The sequence below is a fragment of the Lissotriton helveticus genome, chromosome 3_1 (assembly GCF_964261635.1).
Source record: "Lissotriton helveticus chromosome 3_1, aLisHel1.1, whole genome shotgun sequence".
Taxonomy (NCBI): domain Eukaryota; kingdom Metazoa; phylum Chordata; class Amphibia; order Caudata; family Salamandridae; genus Lissotriton; species Lissotriton helveticus.
The window spans coordinates 324,384,372-324,407,783 of record NC_136061.1 but is presented as its reverse complement, the minus strand read 5'-3'; the positions used below and the strand labels follow the sequence as shown (position 1 = coordinate 324,407,783).

Sequence of the window (23,412 nt, the reverse complement as noted above, 5' to 3'; positions counted from 1 at the left end):
TAAAAAATACACACTTGCCAGAAAGTGGGCAGTAGCTCTAGCTCCTGCTTTATATAAAAATCATGTAGGATGAGGACTCTCCTCCTCACAAAATCCAGTTAAAATCACAACCTACTGCACAAAGACAGTACCCAATTAAGCAAGAAGCTAAAAAACAGGTAAAAGAAATCCTAGATCAATTAGAATACCAGGGGGAGATTGAAACTTGCACCTCACAAATGAACAACCCTTTGTTTCCGGTCTCCAAACCAGACAATTCATATCGTCTAGTTTTGGATTACCGACACCTTAACTCATGTTGCAAAACTTTTGCAGTGCAAAACTCGCATAGTGCTGCACTAATGAATAACATAGTGCGCAAAAAATACAAAACAACATTAGACATCTCTAATGGATTCTTTTGTCAAAACATAGCACCAGAGAGCAGATATTTGTCTGCGTTCTCAATAAATGGCACTCAAAAACAATTCTGTCGGTTAGCCCAGGGGTACAAGAATAGCCCAGGGGTATTCTCAGCGAGAGTAACAGAATTACTACAAACATACGATGACGAAGCATTATCTTATGTCGACGACTTATACCTAACAGATGATGACTTGGATACTCACTTGAAGAGAGTGAACACCATAATACTTGGGTTCGCAGCAGAGAGTTACAAATTCAACTTTAAAAAATCTAGAATTGCCCATCTAACAGTCCTGTTCTTAGGATACGAATTATCAAGTGAAGGCAAAAGCCTGGCTGACAATTTCCTAGAGAAATGTGCCGTACTCCAAGCACCTAGAACACTAAAAAACCTACAGTCAATTCTAGGCTTCCTAAATTTCGGAAGAACATACATTGCAAATTACGCAGAAAGGGTCAAACCCCTTTATGATCTAATAAAACCAGATTTTAAAAGAACCAATTGGACTCAAATACACACAGAAATTTTGAGATCCTTACAAACAGACATGTTAATTAAAACAAAATTAGAAACACGTGATAACACACGCAATCTTGTGATTCGAGTCATCCCAGGAAGATGCGGATTCACATACCTGACCTCTAATGAGGGAGAAAAGGTACCAATTGCATTCAAATCACACTTGTACACAGAAGCTGGAAAGAAATTCAGCATTAAAGAAAACATTGTTCATGCAGTTCAAACCGCAATAGCTAGAGAAAAAGATCAAGCGGACGGTAGACACATCACAGTCAGAACAGCAGAATCAGCCTTTGAGGCATTAACAACACCGTGTAATTTACCAACAACAACATTAAATCCGGAATGGATACAATGGGTGAATTCAATTACAACGGACAAAGTATACTACTACTTTGATCCAGAACTAAAGGAATTGAAAAATCTAGAATATGAAAGAAGAACATTCCCTCTGCCAATCGACATTCTGCCCTTACGACAATACGCTTGTGTAATCTATACAGACGGACATGCTCAACCCTCCGTTTGGGGAGAACAAGCATACAACCCAACATGTGAGATTACAAAAGAAGTGTGGCGCGGAGGTAAACTAAGACCTCTATTAACAAAAACACATTCAGTAGAAACTAATTCAGAACAACAGACTGAAATAATGGCATTGAAAATGGCGCTAGATAATGCGGATCGCGAATTCCCGACACTTATAGTGTCCGATTCATATTACTGCGTCAAATCATATAACAACGATTTGCAGACATGGATTCAAAACGGTTACAAAGATGACACAGGTGCAACAATAAAGCAAAAACTGCTTTGGGAACAAATAGTTCTGTTACAAAAAGAACTACCAAAGACTCACGTGATACATACACTGAGTCATCAGCGTGATGGCGTTCACGTTGCAGGGAATTCATTGGCTGAGACAGCCACAGCGGTAGCAACTAAATCGGCTTCCGTAGCTCGAAAAAAGCGTACAGTGAAGTATATTGACGGTGAAACAGTGCTGGCGGTGAAAACGTCATCAAAAGGCGACTGCTCAGCGCTACCGATCAACTATCCACTCAATTATACATACATAATCGATGCAAACTCCGTCCCTTTTGCTCGAATCCCTGGAGTGGGGGATAGAGTGATTCCAAACATGGACAGGAGAACCTTGTTAATAGCAGACGCACATATGGGCGAGGGTCTCAGACACCTCAAACTAAAAGATTCTCTGGAAGAATTACAATCAAGGTACTGGTGGCCAGGCATGAGCCTGCATCATACCATGTTTGTAAAGAACTGCCCAAACTGTAACAGAAATCGCAGTGGTGAGAGAAACGGTGTAATACCGTGTCGTTTCACTCCAGAAAGAATCAACAGTAAAAAGCAAAGCGTCCGATTAACATATACAGGCTAGTTTCCACTTATAATGTAGATCACCAGCACTCGGCTGACGTCTGGACTGTTATACAAAGATTTGCGAGTCTAAATGGCATATACGCTAAGAGCATGCTACGTTTGACCATTGTTCTCACTCTAGCCCTCCAGCCTGAGTGGAAACATGGCCAAATGAGCATAGCACGGCGGGAATCTTCTCACTTCCTTCCTGAGGGATACGGGATGGTGTAAAGAAAAAACCAAGGCATAAAGCTATCTATAACAGAAAGGATATTAGGTTCGGGAGCTGGGTGGGTCAAACATCTAATAAGTGTCCAACGTAGTCTAAATAACCTGCCAAGAAATTCTCTGAAGGGATTCAGTCCGTACGAATTATTATTTGGAACTAGGATGTTAGTCTTAGACCTCGACAGTCAGACTTCAGTGGTGAAGGAAAAATGCTTTGATATCAAAGATCGTTTGGCTATTTTGCAGGACTTAAACGAAACAAGAAAAGACCTGAGCAACATAAAGTTGAAACAGCAGCCAACAACCACTGAAGAACCACCACCTGTCCCAGCAAGACCTGTCTGGATTCCAAAAGTCGGGGATCTAGTCAGAGAAAAGATCGCGGTAAAGAAGGAATTTGGGCCTTCTTACAGAAAAGCAGTTCCTGTCTTGTCCATCAACGGGACAAGATCAGTTGTACTACCGCCGCTTGCTGGTAAAAAGGAGAACCGAGTTGTATCCATCGACCTGGTAAAACCACAATCATGTGGCCGATAACAAATAGTAGGCCAAGTGGACTCCCGATAAGTAGTAGAACACCAAGATTTGCTACAAACACAGAGGTTCAATCTAAGAGGCTAATCACATTCGAAACGCCTACAGAACTACAACAAGGACTATGCAACAATGCAATGGAACTTAGACCTCTGAAAACCCAAATAAAAACATTTAGCAGAGACACACCAATCTATAATGAAGTAACAAACGACTATGCAAGAAACAGTCATCCTGAAGCAATTGGAACAATTGACAGAACTGCATCCGGCTACTTCATAAACTTCGATGATTCCTCTGAAGACCTAAGTGAATCAAAAACACAGCCATCAACAAAAACCTTTAAAGATAAAGTTAAAGTACTTTTGAAACAACTGAAAGAAACATATCTGATTTCTCCATGGATTGAATTTTGGGTGGGTTTTGGTGCATTTATCCTCATACTTTGGCTCATCATGGTACTAACTTTGGGACGCTTCATTGAGGGAAAATATGCTAAAATGGACACAGCAAGTCAGAAAATCAACTTGATCCTCAAACCACACACATCTTCACACGTCGAGAAAAGAGAACTTTCTTCAGTCAACTTCACAGCCAATCCTATACCGGGTGGGGTAGCATGGGACAACACTGACTACGAAATTTATGGTCCGGTTGAAATTCTGAAATATCCACACCAAATTAAGATCTCGTTGAGTGACTTTGTAAAAGCAAGCTCATTTGCTGATGATTGGGACTTTGAAAGTATAAATAATATGATGTCTGACTTAGTGATGTCTGCTAAATTTACAAAACATGATTATTTGCACTATGGTAACCATTTTCTACATAGATCTGCACAACCTAGAAATGTTTTAAATTATAATCAATGGGAACATTGTGCAACCCCTCCAAAAGGAAGCTCAAGAACCGTTTATGACAAATATTCATACTTCTCAGGTTTTAACATAAGTAATGCTGAAACATTTTATTTCAAATTGTCAAATAAGACAGGGACAAAGACCATGATAACAAACACGAAATTGATATATTCAGACTCATTCTTTGAACAAATGAATACTTTTGGTTTTGATTATTGGGACAAAATTGTTGAAGTAAAGAGTGTTTGGGGTACAAAAGAATGGCAAGTACAGGGTATAGAATCTTTGTTTAGAGCCTGCATGATCCCAGAACAAATTATATTTTTAAATGACACTGTTCAACAAACTACCTGTCTTGGCTTAGCCAAAATCAAAGACTTAAATAAACCGTCTATTCCAAAACCAACAATGAACAGCAATAGCTCTACAGATGAAGAGATAGACGTAAATTATGTATTAAAACAGAACACATCCTGATTGGAAAAAGTGGTTGATCTGGCCCACAGATACTAATAACTGTCAAGACAGATTCCTGAACAAAACACAGGGGTTCAAAATGACCAGGCCAGACCCTAGATATTCCCAAAGACAACACCCAGGGATAATAACCACCTACAAATTATGCCTTCAGTGGCTACAAACTTCCACACTGGCAGAAATTAAGCAACACCTAACTTTACTTACTGATGGTGCTGACTTGCGTGATTTCATTATGGGACCGCGCAAACAGCGTCAGAAACGTTTCATAGCAGCCTCTGTATATGCAGCATACAACGAGGCCTGGAAGGTGACTCAAATTGAGACAGCAGAAAGAATACGGGAAATTGACCGTATTAATTTGGAAAAATCACTTTCTGTAGTGGACAATGGGTTAATGACTCTGTCCTCCAGAATTTTTTCTCTGGACAGCATTGTGTCTTCAGCAATCGACATATTATCGCAAGACTTACTGTTGTTACAACACGGTCAGTCTCAATTGCGTTCTATTGTACAGCTTGGCTGGACGTTACAAAATCTGCGTTCAGGCTATGTGCCTTGGCGTTTAATCAACACAACGTCACTATTCAATATCTTTAACCTTACTGATAAACAAATCAGTATGGCACAAAAGGGTGCTGATTATACAATCCTGAGCATTGAGAAACTCGATAGATTACCAGTGACAATGTCAGAACGACCTGTCAGTGAATGGATAATACATGGGATAATTAATATTCCAATATCAACCTTCAGGTTTCAATACTGCCAAAAATATATACAGGCTGGCATGTACGAAAAATTGGGAAAGGGGTACATTAAAACAACATGGAACCTGCCCTATTCACATGCATGTGTCAGTAATAAAGGACAGAAAGTGTTTCTTAGTGGCAATAATTGTGCAATGTCACTAAGCGGTACACTTCTGTGTAACGGAATTAGTTTGCATGGAGCCTGTGAAGGGAACTCAAATAACCTTTCATGTCACCAGCTAGGCACACCTGCAACAGAGATAGAACCATTCTTTCAAAGACTCTATAATGGGAGTTACATCCTAATTGTGGACCGCAGATGTTGTAGTCTTATGCCCGGGACTCCTTATCTCGTAACTACGACTGCGAAGGTCAAGTGCTGTGGACGCTTATTGTTCCCCAGCTCCCTTCCAGACAGGGAGGCAAGGGCATGGCCCAACTTGAAAATTACTTCTATTCGAATAGATACTTTAAGCAGAATGAAAACAGTGCTTCTTCAGACGCCGACCAGGCTCACGTCATCAAAAGAAACATATGATCTCCTAGTCTCAAGGACGACTGCAGAGATTCACTCCTTATTATCAACTAATTCCCCCATACATTTCGCAGAAATCCTGAATGAAATCTTAAATATTTCTGATACCAGTGGAGTCTCAAAAGTATTTAAGACAGTATTTTCGATGGCATTAACACCATTCAAAGCCATACTGGGTATTTTTCCAGATTTCGTCCATTCGATTTTTGGCGGACTTCCCCTCATTTTGGGACTAATTGCAGGAATCCTATTCTTAGTCCTTATATTTCGTTATGGCAAACCATGTCACAGACAAAACACCTGCGACAAGGGAAGAAACAATCCTAGCCATTGGATACCGGGACCGGATATCAAAAATCCTGGGACTATCCCGGCTTAGAGACCTGAACATGACTTGGTTTCTTTCATTTCGACCAATGTGGCATCGATGTGTTTTACCTTTATTAAGGTGCTTGCTATGCTGAGAAGAATGCGTGTTAGACACCTGTCTGACGCTCCAATCAGATGCGCCAATGGATGCAGAAACATTGTTGAGTCCGATAAAGGCTCATGCTTTGTGCTGCCCTCAACGGCTACCAATCCTGATGACGGCATTCGTGGAAGCTTCACCACTACGATTAAGGGGTAGTGAAGTTCAAGATGAAAGCAGCATTGATCAGGTACGACCTTCTGTCAGCAATACTAATCAAAATGTCAATGGAGACAATCATGCGCACGAATGCATGGTTACATCTTTTTCCGAGTTAGTGGAACTCTCCCAGGAAGCTGTTGACAGCTTTTTCGACAGTCTAAATGATATGATGTTCTCACCAGAGCAGAAATAGAGACTTTTGAGCAAGCTCGCACACGGCATTCCCTGAATTTGGCCTTCAACTAGAAAAGCGAAATACCATGAACACTTTTCCCTCCTGTTCACGGACAGCAATTTTTTCAGCCGCCCCAAAATATTTTTGCATATTTTTCGGGACACTATCTTCTGCTTAAAGTAAGAACTATTCTTAGAGAACTAAAATTTCTAATTTTAGATAGTTTACAGACATTAGCTGCCCGCTGGTATGTTCATAATTATTTTATTCTGTGATGGAATGGTCTCGAACTTTTTCTGTATTAAGAGCCATTTCATGTGTAAATTCTCATATACAAATTAGTGATAATGTATAGATATGCGTAATTACTTTAGCATTACTCTACAGCTTGAGTGCATATATTACATGTGACTGTTTTTTCCATATATTTGATAATTTCAAAATGCATTTATGTATTTTGGGGTGGTAAGGTATACACGATACTCTACAGTATGTTTTACTATGCATAGATTCATAAATATGTCCATAGTTAGCGTGGAGTGGGTGTGATGTATTCCTATAGGTTCTGTATCGATCCCCCTATTCCTGACCCTATTCTGGTTAACAAGTTAACTAGCAGCCATCCCGTGATGCAGAAAGCCCCCATGATGCAGGAACCGTTATCTGATTAAGCCACACTACGGCACAGGAACGTGTTATCTGATTAGGTCATAACGCTTGCCATCTAATTAGACAAGCGATATTCCTCCAGCCCCTGATAAGGCATACGGAGTTCTCAAAACAAATCAAACCTATGACAGACCTGGGAAAAACCCTGCGGCCATTGTTTTGATTTCACCGAGAACTTCAGCAAAATGTGCTAACGACCAGGTCGTATGACATCCTTATTGACGTATCTATATCTATCCTTACGTCAATCTCGGCACCTTAAAGGTATAAATATTACCGATATTGCCCTATGCAAACACACGCGGTGGTGACGAGATCGGAGCAGCCAGACTTGCCGAAGCCCAGAGCAGACCCCGCTGGCGCAGCCCCGCCTTCCTGACGCGCTGAGAACGAGACGCTGCTTTCTCCTGCCGAGAAATCCAGCTCCGGCGCTTCCGGGTAGCCCTCGCAGGCAGCCTGGAATATCGAGACCAGAGACGAGAGATACCATCCCTCATTCATCCTAGATTCCAGGTACAGAACTGAATAACCCCTTGCAGAGAATTCTTTAGTCAGTCACTTGGCAAAACAAACTCAACTTAAACTGTAACTTTCTATTCCCGCCCACGTATTAGGCTTAGGTCAGGTACACGGGGTAGGCGTAGTTAGAAACACCAGTTGAGTACGATTAGTCAAATGTATATGTGTATGTATTCATTTTATTCATTTTAAACCATCATATGGCTTAGAAACCATATCAATGTTTTTACAGTATTATTTTATACTTCTGCTTTTAATGTATGCACTTTACTTAACCATAAGTATTGCAATAATATCGATCCATTTCTCTTGTATGAGAAAAGAGACTGATCAATAAATAACATCTTTTATTGAACACGCCCGTCTCTTCCTTTTCTCTACAATCTGGTGAGACTAAGAATGCACGTACTGACTGAGTAAAATAAGTCGTCTTTTGTTTTCACACAACTCTAGAGATACACTCTTGATTAGGGGAGAGCAAAGTTGTCATGTTCTATGGTTGTCAGAAACTAAATCCCTTCTTGTCTATCCAGGGAGGTTCAACTCCTCCTTGCCTATTCGAGAAAGTTTCTAGTGAACTCTGAGCTAGCTGGCAAACCCAAAACTTTAAGTCTAATATCGACAGTAGTAGACCTAGTTAACGTCTGGTCTAGGCCTATACTATTGAAGGTATTATTCCAATGCACAGAGCCTATTGGGATAATAGGAACTACACTACAGCACGACCTCAACATAATCTCCTACGCCGACGACACTCAGCTGATCCTCTCCCTCACCAAGGACCCCATCACCGCCAAAGCAGGCCGTCGCCGACTGGATGAAGACCAGCCGTCTGAAGCTGAACTCGGAGAAGACGGAGGTCCTCATCCTAGGCTCCAACCCTTCAGCCTGGGACGACTCCTGTTGGCCGACGGCACTGGGGGCAGCACCGACCACGCAAGCAACCTGGTACTCATCCTCAACTTAACGCTCTCAATGACCAAGCAAGTCAACTTCCTCTCCTCCTCCTGCTTCAACACCCTCTGCATGCTCTGCAAGATCTACAGATGGATCCCGACAGATACAAGAAAGACAGTCACCCAGGCTCTCGTCAGCAGCAGACTTGACTACGGAAACACCCTCTACGCGGGAGCCCCGACCAAGCTCATCAAACGACTACAACGCATCCAAAACGCCTCGGCACGACTGATCCTCGACGGACCACGCCTCGGCCACATCACCCCCCCACCTGAGAAACCTGCACTGGCTCCCCGTCAACAAAAGGATATCCTTCAAGCCCCTCACCCAAGCACACAAGGCACTCCACAAGACTGACCCAGCCAACCTCAACAGACGGCTCTCCTTCTACATCCCCAACCGCCAGCTAAGCTCCGCCGACCTCTCACTCGCCACCGTCCCGCGCATCCGAAGAACAACCACCGGTGGGAGATACTTCTCCCACCTCGCCGCCAAGACATGGAACAGCCTTCCACTGAGCCTACGACCGACCCAAGACCTGCTTACCTTCAGGAGGATACTCAAGACCTGGCTGTTCGATCAGTAGCGCCCCCTCCCCACCCTCCCCTCTAGCACCTTGAGACCTTCGCGGGTATGTAGTGCGCTTTACAAATGATTGATTGATTGACATTGAGCTATGCACTGGATTCTGCCACACAGTGGAGGGGATGTGTTGATCCCACCAAGCTGCAGCAGCAGCAATACATTGGCCGGTGCTTCGAGCTCTGAAGCCAAATCGCTGTTCCTGATGCAAAGCGCTGATTTTACTCCTGAAACTGGGTGAATGCGGCGGTTCTGCTACATGCAGACAAGAGATGCTTCAAAATCTGTGTTGCAAGTATCTCAGCCACTTCCAGTGAGCCAGGCACAGGAGCCGGGATTGAGACTTTGATTTCCCTGAGTCTCCAGCAACAAGCCAAAAAGCCCTTGGAGATCGCTTTAAGTCCAGCTGTCCTTCAGCAGTCGGAGAGCGGCAGTGCAACACGAGAAAAGTAGGCCTTCCGAATTGCAGTCCAACAATTTGAGACTTATTTGCCTGCTACGCGATGCGCGATGTATGCTGTTGCTATCTGCTATTGTTTTTAACATTTTAAATTACCTGCTATATTAGTTTGTAGTCTAGTACCTTTTTGGCATTCATTTGATTGCGCTCGCGCTGGTCAGCGTTAGAACGCCATTGCTCTCTTCTTGTGCGGGGGACTATTTAGTCAGGACTTACCCGCATACTAATTGGCTGGCACCCACATTTGCTGGGAAAGAGGGACAGCAGGGGACTCTTCAGGATTTCGCCGCTTTTGGCCGCCATATTGGGTTGGGACCACGAAAGATCATTACTATCTTTAGGCGCCATCTTGCGCGAGGGGCCAGTGGCTTGCCCTCACAGGAATCTCGCGACACCTTGGTGAATAAGATGGCCACCTCCTTTGCGCGCAGCGGGCGCGACGTAGGCGCGCCGGAGGTTCGCCAGAGGTAAGCCTGTTTGCGCCCATTCGCGCAACGGACGCGCCTAGGACCGCTCACTCTGTTTTGTCGCCCAGCCCACGTATAGTATTCTCTAGGAATGATCTCCTGCAGCTCAGACCTCAGCAGGCTGCTCCTGTGACTAAACCAGAGCAACTGCTATGTGGTCTACTGAACGTCCGCTCTCTATGTAAGCACCACATGGAGATTGCTATCCTCATTGAGTCCTGTGGGCTCGACGTGCTCTTCCGCACGGAAACATGGACTCGTGCGGACTGTGAGGTAGAATTGGGTCTGGCATGCCCTCGGGGCTATAAAATCAGGCACACCCCTCGTGTGAATAACCGAGGTGGTGGTATAGGTTTTATTTTTAGGGAATCGTTGGCTCTATCTCAGCTGCATATTAAGGAGGTGCAGGGTTTTGAGCTTATGGGTTTTTCCCTTAAAGGACAGGAGAAAACGCTGTACTCAGGGGTGCTTTGCTATAGACCACCGGGCAAGGCCCCCGCTACTCTTCCGACTTTCATTGATCTTATCTATGATCTTTCCAACTCTCATAATAGACTGATTGTTTTGGGAGATTTTAATTTGTGGCCAAATGGGCCTTTGGACTCTGCCTACCACGACCTCTGTCAGGCCTATAAGAACATCCAGCTGCAGCAGTTGGTCCGCTCTGCGACCCATCAGAAAGGCCATGCTTTGGACCTGGTGTTTGCTGACGTCCAACATGTAGTGGTGAATGACATCTTGCCCCAATGCTGGACGGATCATGCGCTGGTTCTATTTCATCTTTGCATCCCGGTAGCCACGGGTGAGCTTGGTAAGAGCAATACTAAAATAGGTAGACCTTGGTCCCGACTTTTTAGATCCTCGGCCGCGCCCATCCTCCTTCCTGAGGGTTTTGCACTGGGAAACAATGTCGACGAAAGCTATGCTAGTTTATGTCGGCAGATGTCTGATACCCTGGCTAAGGCGATTCCACTGCGCCGATTGGAGAACAGACAGAACCTTGCTATGCCCTGGTACACCCCTGACCTTTTGCAGCTACGGTTGAGATGCAGGCGGGCAGAGAGGGTGTGGAGGAGGCATTATCTAGAAGCGGATAAAACTGTTTTCAAATCGACACTACAGGAATATAAAGCACAGATTAAGTGTGCTAAGGCACTTTATCTGGAGGATACGCTAAATCAGTCAACTAATAAATCTCAATCTTTATTTAAGATTGTGAATGATCTTTCCCATCCGGTTGGTGCCTCAAATACTATCCCAGTCTCACAGATTCTATGTGATTCCTTGGCAGTTTTCTTTGAGGATAAGATCTCCACGATTTTAAATGGACTTGCGGAGGAGCCTCTATCTCTATCGTCTCCCTTGGACTGTTTATCCAGTCATTCCACCTTGGAAAATACGACAGAATCTTCCAGTCGACCCCAGCCGAGTGTCTCGACTCTCGACCTGGGAACTTCGGAAGAACCCTCCAGCCGACCTCGGTTAAGTCATCTGCTTCTTGGCCTGGAAGATCCGGAGGTGACCTCCAGTCGACCCCAGATGAGCAACCCTTCTCTTGGCCCGGGAGCTCCGGTTGAGTCTTCCGGTCGACCCTCCTCGAGAAATACTTTTCTCGTTGTGAGAGCCCTGGAAGAGTCTTCCAGTCGACCCCGGGAGAGTCTTCGGTATCTCAGTCAGGGAGCTCCGGAGGAACCTACTAGCTGTAGCCATCTTCGTCGGGGATCTTCGGCTGACTCTCTTAATCATCTTCAATTAAGTCGTTTTCCCTTGCCCTCTTTTGAGGAGTTTTGTAAATTGGCACAGACTGTATCTTCAGGTTCGCCGCTAGATCCCCTTCCACATAAGATCTGGAAAGCCCTCCAGGATGAACTTTTCCACCCGCTGTATTGCATCTGCCAGCAGTCGCTGGATACTGCAACCGTCCCGGAGAGCTGGAAGTTAGCGGTAGTCTCTCCCCTCCTGAAAAAACCCTCACTCGATCCCACCTGTCTGTCTAACTATAGACCGATCTCCCTGCTCCCTTTTCCGGCCAAAATTCTGGAGAAGCTGGTCACCCGCTCCTTATCTAGTTTTCTCGAGGATAACGAATGGTTGGATGTGGCCCAGTTTGGGTTCCGGCCAGCCCATGGGACAGAATCGGCGCTGGTAGCCGTGTTAGACAATCTTCGTGCGCGGGTCGACACAGGTCGGGCAGCCTTTCTAGTGCTGCTCGACATGTCGGCCGCGTTCGACACGGTGTGCCACTCCACCCTTATCAGGAGACTGGAGGAGAGCGGTGTTACGGGGCTGGCCAGGGATTGGTTAGTTTCCTATCTTGATAACAGACAGCAGGTAGTGGCTCTGCCACCTTTTAAGTCGGATGTGAGGAAAGTTGGGCAGGGGGTACCACAGGGCTCGGCCATCAGCCCCATACTTTTCAACCTGCATCTCCGCCCTCTGATCCAACTGATAAAATCTTTCGGCATTTCGGTGTTTAACTACGCCGACGACACTCAGTTGTTTTTTTCATTGGAGGGCAAAGATGCCGTCTCTTTAGAGACTTTCCATCGCTGCCCGACTGCCACTTCAAACTGGCTGCGTTCCAACTCCCTCCAGTTCAACGGATCTAAGACGGAGGTTCTCTACTGTTCCAATGACCGTGTACCACGCGCTCTACCGGATGAGTTCTGGCCTCCTTCTTTCTCTGGGACGGTGACGGCCGCAGAGTCTGCCCGCTATCTGGGGGTCCTGTTTGGCCCCAACCTTCAACTGGATCTTTTTGTAAATAAGTCCGTGGCCACTTGCATGATGCTGCTTCGGATGCTGCGGAAGGTCTTACCACTTCTTCCAGCGCAGGCTAGGCCAGAGGTAGTGCGGGGTCTGATCCTAAGCAGATTGGACTATTGCAACGCACTACTTCTGGAGGCGCCTAAAATGCTGGTGGGCAGGCTGCAGCGGGTCCAGAACATGGCAGCCAAGCTGGCACTATCTCGACCACGTGCTGCCTCTTCTACTCTGGCATTACAAGATCTACATTGGCTGCCGGTTCACCAGCGGATCCTTTTCAAAGCATCCTGTCTTGTCGCTAGAGCCTTACATAGACAGGGCCCAGTGCTGTTACAGAACCTTTTCTCCTGGTATACCACATCTCGGAGCCTGCGCTCCTCGTCGGCGTACTTGGTGTCAGTTCCTAGAGTGCAGAGAGTAAGGATGGGTGGACTGTCGTTTAGTTTTGCGGCCGCCAAACTCTGGAACTCTCTCCCGCTCTCGTTAAGAAGCCAGGGTGAATTCCTAGCCTTTAAAAAAGGGCTGAAAACCCATCTATTTCCCAGAATAGCCTAACTTTGCATCTGTTTTTCTGAAGCGCAGCCTACTTCCGTTTCGATAGTTGTGGCTGATCTAGTCAAAGCGCCAGGATGCCCTTTGGGTGACAGATTAGCGCTATATAAGTATGCCAAATAAATAAATAAATAAATAAATAGTTCTTTAAGCAGCGGTTCAGGTCAAGATCTTTTTCTATTGGTTTTTAAAATGAGATTTTATACTTATGACTCTGGATGCATGAAGTATATTGACATATGAAGTCAAAGGAGGTGTATAAAGAAAATACAAACACCTATGTCACTTTTAGAAAAACAATGTCTTAATGAATACTGTATGTGATTTTCTATATATACTATTATAATTTAATAAACAACACACATTTTCGCATACATTTGGGTTCAGTATAATGGGTTTATAGAATGATGGAGGAATGATGAGTGAGTGAATGGAGTATTGCAATAAGAATTAAATATTGGCAAGGGGGATACTCTTGTAAATTCTTTATAATTTTATAAACATGGGTACACCCCTGTGACGAAACGGCACCTGCCCGTGAGTGCACAGGCAAAGGTGGTAGGAGCAGTCATAGGAGCAGTCATATATGTATACGCGTGAACAAGGGATTGTTTTCCCGAAATGCGTAGAGGTGATCTAACCTGTGTTAAAAAAACACCGCTTTTGAAGCAACCAATTTGTGTCCACGGCATGCTGTGTGTTTCTGAAGAAGGAATTCAGCGTTGGTTCATGTAGTGAGGCTCGCCACCTCGCCGTGGAACGCCGTCGTGAGTGAAAGGGGAAAGGCAATTGCGGTGCACTGCTCAGCTGTGGATGGATATCTACATGTGATCAAGCCACTGAGGTGGTGAAACGCGTAATGGCCGACGAGGAATAAACTAAAGTTTTGGCACTGATACTGGGTCCGTGTCTGCTTACTGAGGAGACGAAAGGTGGTGTGTTGCAGCAACCTTGATATATATATAATCTCAAGCGCGCTGTTAGTGATGATCAATTTGTGCCTTCATCATAATGTTTCTGTATGCAACAAGTATTTTATACAGGTTCAGGGAACTACAATGGGCATGTCATTTTCGCCCACGTACGCAAACCTTCTAATGGGATGGTGGGAAGCAGAGATGGCATGGAATGAACAAAACAAAATGAGCATGGATCAAATAGTCCTGAAAAACCTGTACAAAACTTTATAGAAAACCCATAAGTACCAACAGCATATTACATGCGAACAGTGGGCAACCCTAATCTTTGAAATGGAGTGTAGCATTTGGTGAATTTTTGAGAGCTAGACGCATTTGCTCAGAAGAATCTGATTTTAAACTGCAATCTAAAGAAATGTATAAAAAATTCCAAATCGGAGGATATCCAGACATGATTTTAGGGGATGCCATAAGTATAGCTGGGACCAAAAAAACGAGAAATGTTGGTGGCAAATAAAAAAAAAAAAGTCAAGTCTGATAATGAAATAAAAGTACTCAGATACATTGCATATGTTGACATATATCTAATCAGAAAGTAAGAGAACTGTTATGAGAGACTTGGAAACTTTAAAAAATGTACAAGGATCTAGGAGCTATACTCTTGGAGTTTCCAAGAATCACCTACAGGAAATCAGCCTTCCTAGTTGACCTCACGAAAAGTTACCTAACACCAGAGATTATGCTGAAGGGGAATTCTGCAAATTGGCTTATGAACAAAAAGAAAGGCTTCAGTAAATGTCCCAAATGCAAGGCTTGTACTTATGGATATAACCCAAAGAATGCTATATACACAGCATGAAATGCACGCAGCCGGGACACTCCATTACACCACACTCTACCAATCCTCTGAGCAATGCGACAAACAAAATCTAACTACTTTTCTAAAGACTGTGCGCCTGCCAGGGGCAACACCAAAGCAGATGAGATAGCAGTGTTAGCAACAGGGAAAACTCCTGGACCATACGGGTCTGCGGCAGAATATTATAAGGCATATACCACAACCAGACGGCACACACTTTACACTACAGACTTCCACCGTCTATGCGAAGGCAAGTCTAGTGTCATTACTCAAGCCTGACAAAAATACTACAGACTTGGGCTCCTACAGGCCACTAGCTCTTCTTAATGTCGATTACAAGATATTAACGAAGATCCTAGCTGACTGGCTTGTGCAGGTAGCCCAACCCTGGTCCACGCAGACCAAAACGGGTTCATGCCCTCCCGAAGTACCTCTTTAAATCTAAGTTGCCTCTTCAGAGTCTGTAAGTATTCCGTGCCTCGCTGGCCACACTCAGGCTGCTTAATATTGGACATCAATAAAGCATTCTACTTCCTTGGAATGGGGATTTCCATTCGCCGCATTGAGGAGATACAACCTGTTCGACACGCTCATACACATGCTTTACACTGAAACAGCGGTTTGAGTAAGAGAAGGCCCATATATATCCGACCCAGTTTTGGTGCGAAGAGGAACCAGGCGAGGATGCCTTTTATCCCCCCCCCCCCCCCTCCTCTTCTCACTAGCCATAGAACCACTAGCAGAGCAATCCGCACTAAGATAAACAAAGGCATTACATTGAAAGACAGTGCACATACGATATCATTACATGCAGATGACCAATTGGTATATATTAAAGACATCAGTTGGGTCCCCCTGCAGCTGGTGCATATCCCAGGAAACTTCAGCTCCCTCTCAAAGTTAATGCCGCCAAGTTCCGTCTCTTATCCTTTCAGTGAGATGAGGCGAGACCCAGGATATGTCTTCAATGGGGTGCGTGTACAATGGAGGGCAGACACTTTTTATGCTGCCATGATGGTAGGTCTGTGTACTGCCAAGGTAGTCTTTAGGTGTTTGTTACTTTCGCTGCTATGGAATAGGGTGGATTGAAATCTCTAAAGCCCTTGTGTGCCTTCTAGCTAATGGAACATTTATTCTTTAGCATAAGTTTTTACAGTTGACCCTTCTTACACCTCTTGGAGCAGTCTTGAATTGTGGGACTCAATACTGAGGGCTCAGTGGACCTTAATTATCGTCTGAGCTGTAGCTAGATGCCCTTGGTGAAAAATGGATAATAGTAGTATTAAGACCTTTTTAACACTCACTAATTATCATATCGATAATTCTTTAGCTGGGACTTTTTATTTTAGTATTTGTTCTAATGCCATGACCCCACTGCCTGTTTTACAGAGTGAAGCGAGCGAGAAATATGCGAATTCGGTGCTATTGAAAATGCATGCCTTTTTTATTGTTTTTGTTGAAAATAATATCTGGGTATCAGTCTTACAAGTCTGCTGAGGAATGTGATTTGCCTTTATTATATACACTTGCACCGTTGCACATCAGGAATCAACTAAGGTTTCTGAATAGGAGATTCATGTGAAACTAGATTAGTGAGTGAGGATTATCCATTATGATATTGCTCACGCCAACAGAACAGTAATATCCGCACAGGGTAGGGCTCAGAAGTTTCAGGCTATGAGAGCACAGAACTGATTTTCCCTGCCATCTTGGTTTAACTATGTTTCATGTAGTGAGAATGAGTAAAGCTGTTGTGTAGCGTACTGTACCTCACAAGTGATCTCTGGATGCTGGGGACTCCTGACGGATTTTTCCACAAAGCCAAAGTTGTAATAGGATCCTCTTTGAGATGTGGCCGACTTCTGATCTGTCCCAACTAGACTTTTCCTTTAGACCGTATATTGTAAATATAAAAAAATATTCCAAGTCTGTAGTGTGATGCAGCCAATTAGAAAAGGTGTAAGACTTCATCTCGCTTTCTTGTGGTCAGTGAACATATAAATGTACCCTGTTGGCCGAAAAACGTTACTTTAATATAATACATGCAGATCCCTCCTCCTCCGGATTTTTGTTTTCCCCGGTAATTTTGTCAGTCTTTTCGGAACAAGTCTTCTCAAGTTCACCGTTTATTTAGTGTTGCCACGTAATTTTAATGTGTTTATTTGTTCGTGTAGTTTAGCTAATCATTTTAGTGGGATAGCATTTGGTCTAGTTACCTGCTTCTCAAATGTTGGACTCCGAGACCCTGGCTTAGTCAGTTGGCAGATTTGTATAATCATGAATAAGCCACTTTCTCATGTTTTTCTGGTTCCTTATCTGCTAAAAATTAGTAGTGCTCAGAAACAAGCTAACCCGAAATAATGAGTGAAATGTGTTCAAAATGTTTTTTGTTTTTTTTGTAAAAGTGAACATTTGCAATCTAGCAAATCTAAGTTGCATTCGTTTTCCTGTTCTCATGCCATGCTCACTACGGGGTCCAATTCGCTTAGCATCACCTAAGAATCCCATCGCACTTGCACCGTACACCCCATCCTCTACCAGTTTTTTTTTTGTTTAAGAGCTTTATTAAAGGATTTAAAGACATTGGTACAATATACATCCATGCAACTACAACAAGAAGCATTAAATGAGCAACTGAATATATAATTTGGTCAATAACTAATACGGTAGAGCGAAGGTGAATGAAAAATACACCAAGAGGAGGAACATAGTAAGAAAAGTATGTACCTAAAATTCAAATAGCATTTTGCATTTTTATTTTTAAGGGAAGGAAAAGATAAGATAAAATGCAAGAGATCCTCTACCACTTTTAACAGGATGAATTATGTTTTAATCAGTGGTTGTCCTCCATGATCTGTATTGATTACCGTTGAAGTGAAGTGTGCAGTGCAGACTGTTGTACGGACAGTATTGGCTTAGTAATTTTCAATACTTGGTAAATTGATGGAAGGTGTTCAAAAAAACATTTGTTGAAGTTGTACTGACCTGCTCTCTTCCTCTGTGTCCATCCCAGCCATGGCAAATATGAAGCAAATTGTCGATCGTGCAAGGGCAGCCTATCGCACTGGCAAAACCCGGCATCTGGAGTTCCGAATGCAGCAGTTAAAAGCTGTGAAGAGGATGCTTGTAGAAAATGAGGATGCAATCAAGAAAGCGCTGCGCGCCGACCTAAACAAGGTTTGTAGTCTATGCATATCTTCCGTAGTACGTGAAAATCTTTCATAGGGACTCCACGTGTTCAAGACTTCTAGAAGCAGCAGTCACAAGTTTATAGTAAAAATGGTAGGCCAGGTGGGCCAGGCCCGGCCAAAATAGCCCTATTGCCCACCAAGGCCCATTTATAAAGGGAAAACAATAAATTCTTTTACTTGATAGAACAAATAACACAGCTTTGCAACCTCGCTATCAAAGCCTAAATATGCCGTTTTCATGTATAGTGCCAATGCCTTGGGCTACCATAAGTGCCTGGGAACAGGGGTGAGGTCACAGGGGTGATTGCTATTACTGTGCAAGTGTAAATAGGACTGTGTGAGACACCCTACTATATCGAGCCCGAAAGCTCCTGTGACACTGTCGGAGATTAAACCAGTTTTATGGCAGAAATAGTGTTTATTTTTTTGCCATTTCAAGAAAAGTGGAAATGTGAATACAAGCAGGATATAGATATTCAAATGTTATTTTTGCTATGACTATTCCTAATTTATTGCTGGAATTATGTGGCTCGGGAAAATCAAATTATGCTGCAGAATTGTCTAAATTATGTGGTAAGAAAAGGTACATTACACTGCGTAATGCGACACATTTTGTGATTGTTACTTTTTTATTTTCAAATGTCTATACTTTAACACTGTCATGGCAAAAGCTACACTGCATTAGTACCAGTTTAACATCAAAATATAGGAATAGGAAACTGAAAGGTGATTAGTCAACCTTTGCGAAGGGCCTTCGTCTACGCAGCAACACATGTCACTAGGGTTTTAGGAACTTTTGATCCTTTTGGAGAACCTGGCACAGCAGCAGCTTCGACCGGGCGGCCTCCATGACGGATCCGGCAGTAGGTCAGGTGAGCGGGCCACCCGGGATCCCCGCCTAGCTTCGGATCTGAGGCAGGCCCCATCTGCCTCCAGGCCGCAGCACTCTGTCAGACGCAGGTCTGGGCAGAGTATCACCGCCACGGAGCCAGGCGGGTACTACAGCGGGTCACCGGGCAGGTCAAGACCGGATTCCCACCGGGCTGCCATCCCCACAAGACACAAACGGAGGAATCCCCATGAGGCAGGACAGGCCCCAGCAGGCCCCGGGACCTCGCAGGACGGGCAGACAGGCAGACAGGCAGTCAGGCCTCAGCGTGAAAAGCTTCCCTGATGTTGATTCTTCCCGGCCCTCTGGCGCCCCAGAGATGGTTCAAGGTAACAGGGCGTTTTTTCATGGCTAAATATTTCCCACAGATGCCTGATGCAATGGTTCGGCCTGCAGAGCTCGCGCAGCGGGCAGCCTGTAAAGATGACCAGAACGCAGGTAAGTAGTGAAGTATTTATTTAAGTCGAGACCTGACACCAAGGTACGTCTACAGGCTATCGCAGCTGACTAGCAACTGACAATAATAACTGTCAACCTGCCAGTGGTCAGGTAGAACATCCTGACGTCACAATGCACTGGCAGGTAGCGCGTGCAGAGAACTAGCGCGCATGCTCAACACAGGATAACAGTACATTATAAATAAACATAACAAATCTCCCTTCCCAAAGCAACCAAAGGAATCATGGATATCCGACTGTAGTTTAAAGATGGGGGGGGGGAACCTCGTTAATCACAAATGAAATCCTGTAACTTAGCTGGGGGTTTGACTACTCTACCATATCTGCTTACGGTAAGTTCTTCCTCACAACTGACGTCCTGTGACGTAACATCTTCATACACTGAATCATCAGAGTCGGAATCCATATCACTGTTGGTCTGATAGCTGTATTCTTCAGATGTTCCCTTATTCTGACCACTACCATCGTCTTCCAACCGCGAGGTACCTGAAGTGTTCTCACTCTCAGAAAATACTTCATTAGTACCTAACGATACAATGTTAGTACCACCTGGACGAGACTCCCCAGTTCCATCACGGTCCAGAATCCAATCATAGTCCTGAGAACAAGGAACCTCATTATTTCTAGGAGTAGATTGGAAATCACACATTCCTTTCCCTTCCTTGCACAAGGATAGGGCAGAAAACTGCCAACTTTTCCCATCACTCAACAGAGCTGAATTACAAAATACTTTCCTTACTTCCATTGGTTGGAAGTAGTGGTTTTTTCCTTTGCTGGTGATTCTTGCATTTTTGACTCTTACATAGTCACCTGCTTTGATATTAACTAATTTACATGCATGCCTATTGTCATAGTATTTCTTACCTATGGTTTGTGACCTACACACATTCTCTTTTATCTCCTCAGGAGACCACATCACTCTTTCAGGGGTAGCCCAACCTACATTATCTTTCGTAATTGGAGACCTCCCTCTCAAGATTACAAAGGGACTGGTACCTGTGGATACACATGGCGTAACCCGAAAAGACCAAAGAGTTTTGAATAGTTGCTTTTTCCATGACAATTCATTTTGATTAGCCAGTTGGATTATTCCTTTGACAACCCGATTAAACCTTTCAACTGCACCATTACCTGCAGGATGGTAAACCGATGTTGTTTTGTGTTCTATCCCGTTTTTCATTAGAAAATCTTTAAACAATTTTGAAGTGAACTGAGGGCCATTGTCTGATACAATGCATTTAGGTAGGCCCTCCCTCAGGAACAATTTGCGCAAAAAATTAACAATACTTTTAGCATCCGTATCTTGTACCACTTCAACCTCTGGCCATTTTGAGAAATGACCTACCAAAACAATAAGATTTAACAATTCTCCATGTTCGCGAATTGGCCCACAAATATCAATACCTAATCTCACCCAAGGCATGTTAGGACAAGACAGGGGTTGAAGAGGTGGTCTTAAGGTATGTTTAGTCTTGTCAGAGTTTTCACATGCTGTACAATTCCTAACACTTCTTTCAATTTCTAGGTCATATCCAGGCCACCAATATGAATTCCTTACTCTACTCTTGGTTTTACCTATACCGAGGTGCCCCTTGTGGCAAATATCAAAGAGTTTGGACCGTAAACCTGTGGGTGGAACAACTTTTCCATTCCTCAAAATCAAATCGCCTTCGATGGACAATTCGTCTCTAAGTTCCCAAAAAGGGCGTAATAGAGCAGCTAACTTTTTTTTATCAGGCCAGCCTGCTCCTATGTGTTTCTTTACTGCCTGTAGAACATCATCTTTTCCCATATTTTCTGACCACTCTGCCTCAGATATACACGGCATCTCTTCTATGACATTGGCAATGCAGAAAGTGTCGATGTCTGAAACCTGCTCTTCATTGTTTGGTAGAGGTAATCGGCTTAGACAATCCGCCACCTTGTTTTTTACACCAGGAAGGTATTCAACCTCATAGTTATATTCTAACAATTTCATTGAAATACGTGACAATCGGGGGGGAAGCAACTTGAAGACCCTTCGTGGAAAGCACCTTTACTAAAGGTTTGTGGTCGCTTCTAAGGGTGAATTTGTACCCCCAAATGTATTGTCTGAAATGGTTCAAAGCCCATGCACATGCAAGTGCCTCCTTCTCAATCACAGAATATCTAACTTCTGTGGGCGTGATAGCTCGTGATGCAAAGGCAATGGTGACCTCCCTTCCTTCCCCATTAACCTGTGAGAGTACCGCTCCCAACCCTTTGTTGCTAGCATCTGTGGTCACTATGCTTTTTAAAGAAGGGTTAAATCCTTGAAGGGGTGGGGCATCACAAATTTCCTCTTTGATTCTGTTAAATGCTTCTTCACAAGTAGCAGTCCACTCAAATTTATTCTTTTGTTTTATGAGTTCTCTTAAGTTCATGGTTTTTTAAGAGAATTTTTTTACGAATTTTGCATAAAATTCAGATAAGCCTAGGAATGCTCTGACTTCTTCCTTATTATTAGGTGAGGGGGCTTCCCTAATAGCCGCCAACAACTCTTTTAGGTTTAATACCATTCCCATCAATTTCGTGCCCCAAATAGGTGACATTATTTGCTGCAAATTTGCATTTACGCAGGTCTGCTGTAAGCCCATGGTGTTCTAGCAACCCTAGGACTCTGTTGAGTTTGGCATCATGTTCACCTCTGCTTTTGCCTGTTACCATGATGTCGTCTTGGAAAATTAAGAGATTTTTCTCTTTTTTGAAAATTTCACTCATCAACCTCTGAAACATGGCCGCAGCAGAAGCCAGTCCAAAAGGTACTCTCTTGAACCTAAAACACCCCAGCGGTGTTACAAATGTGGTAAGACTTCTGCTATTTGGATGTAAAACTACCTGGTGATAGGCAGAGCTCAAATCAATGGTTGAAAACCATTTCGCACCATTCGTAAGGGACAGCATCTCACTTATCCTTGGCAAAGGGAATTGATCTACCAGAATATTTTTATTTAGATCACGTAGATCAATACATAGACGAAGCTTGCCATTTGGCTTCTTCGCGACAACCAAAGGCGAAACCCACTCTGCTGATTCAACCGGCTCAATGATGCCCTCCTTCTGTAATTTTTTTAGTTCACTTTCCACTTCACCAATAATAGAAAACGGTATGTTCCTTGACTTGTGTATGCAAGGCACAGCATTTTTTTTAAATTTAATTTCCTGAACAAAACCTTTTAGTTTTCCAATCTTCTCTGAAAATACTTGAGGATATCTTTTTTTAAAGAAGCTGTTACATTCTTCCTCCGTTTGTAAGATGAGCACTGGATCCGGACTGTTGGGATCCAGAATTATCCCTAACTCTCCCTGATCAATCCACCCTAACACAGATGGACCAACCTTGGAGATATACAATTTTCCAACCGTTTGGCGGGACTTAAATTGGAACTGAAGTTCCCTGTAACCTAACATTTCAATTGGTTCATAATTGAATGATTTAATATGTTTTTTTTAATTTTCTCCCAATGACAGGAACAAATTTCTCTAACCAAACCTCCTCATTTACTATAGTCCAAGGTGAGCCTGAATCAGCCACAATTGACATGTCTACACCGCCTATGTTCATGTCACATATAGGTTTCTTTTTTTTGTTTAAGCCATCTTCCACA

The 23,412-nt window shown here is 43.7% G+C and overlaps 1 protein-coding gene across 4 annotated transcripts in view; it reads left to right on the top strand.

Moving 5' to 3' along the window:
- ALDH3A2 (aldehyde dehydrogenase 3 family member A2) overlaps positions 1-23,412 on the top strand; it is a 518,837-nt gene that overhangs the window by 44,848 nt on the left and 450,577 nt on the right. For all 4 annotated transcript variants that reach the window (XM_078679908.1, XM_078679906.1, XM_078679909.1 and 1 more), the window contains exon 2: positions 18,262-18,425. In XM_078679908.1, the coding sequence (XP_078536034.1) occupies positions 18,262-18,425 (164 nt within the window). The remainder of the gene's footprint in view (positions 1-18,261; positions 18,426-23,412) is intronic.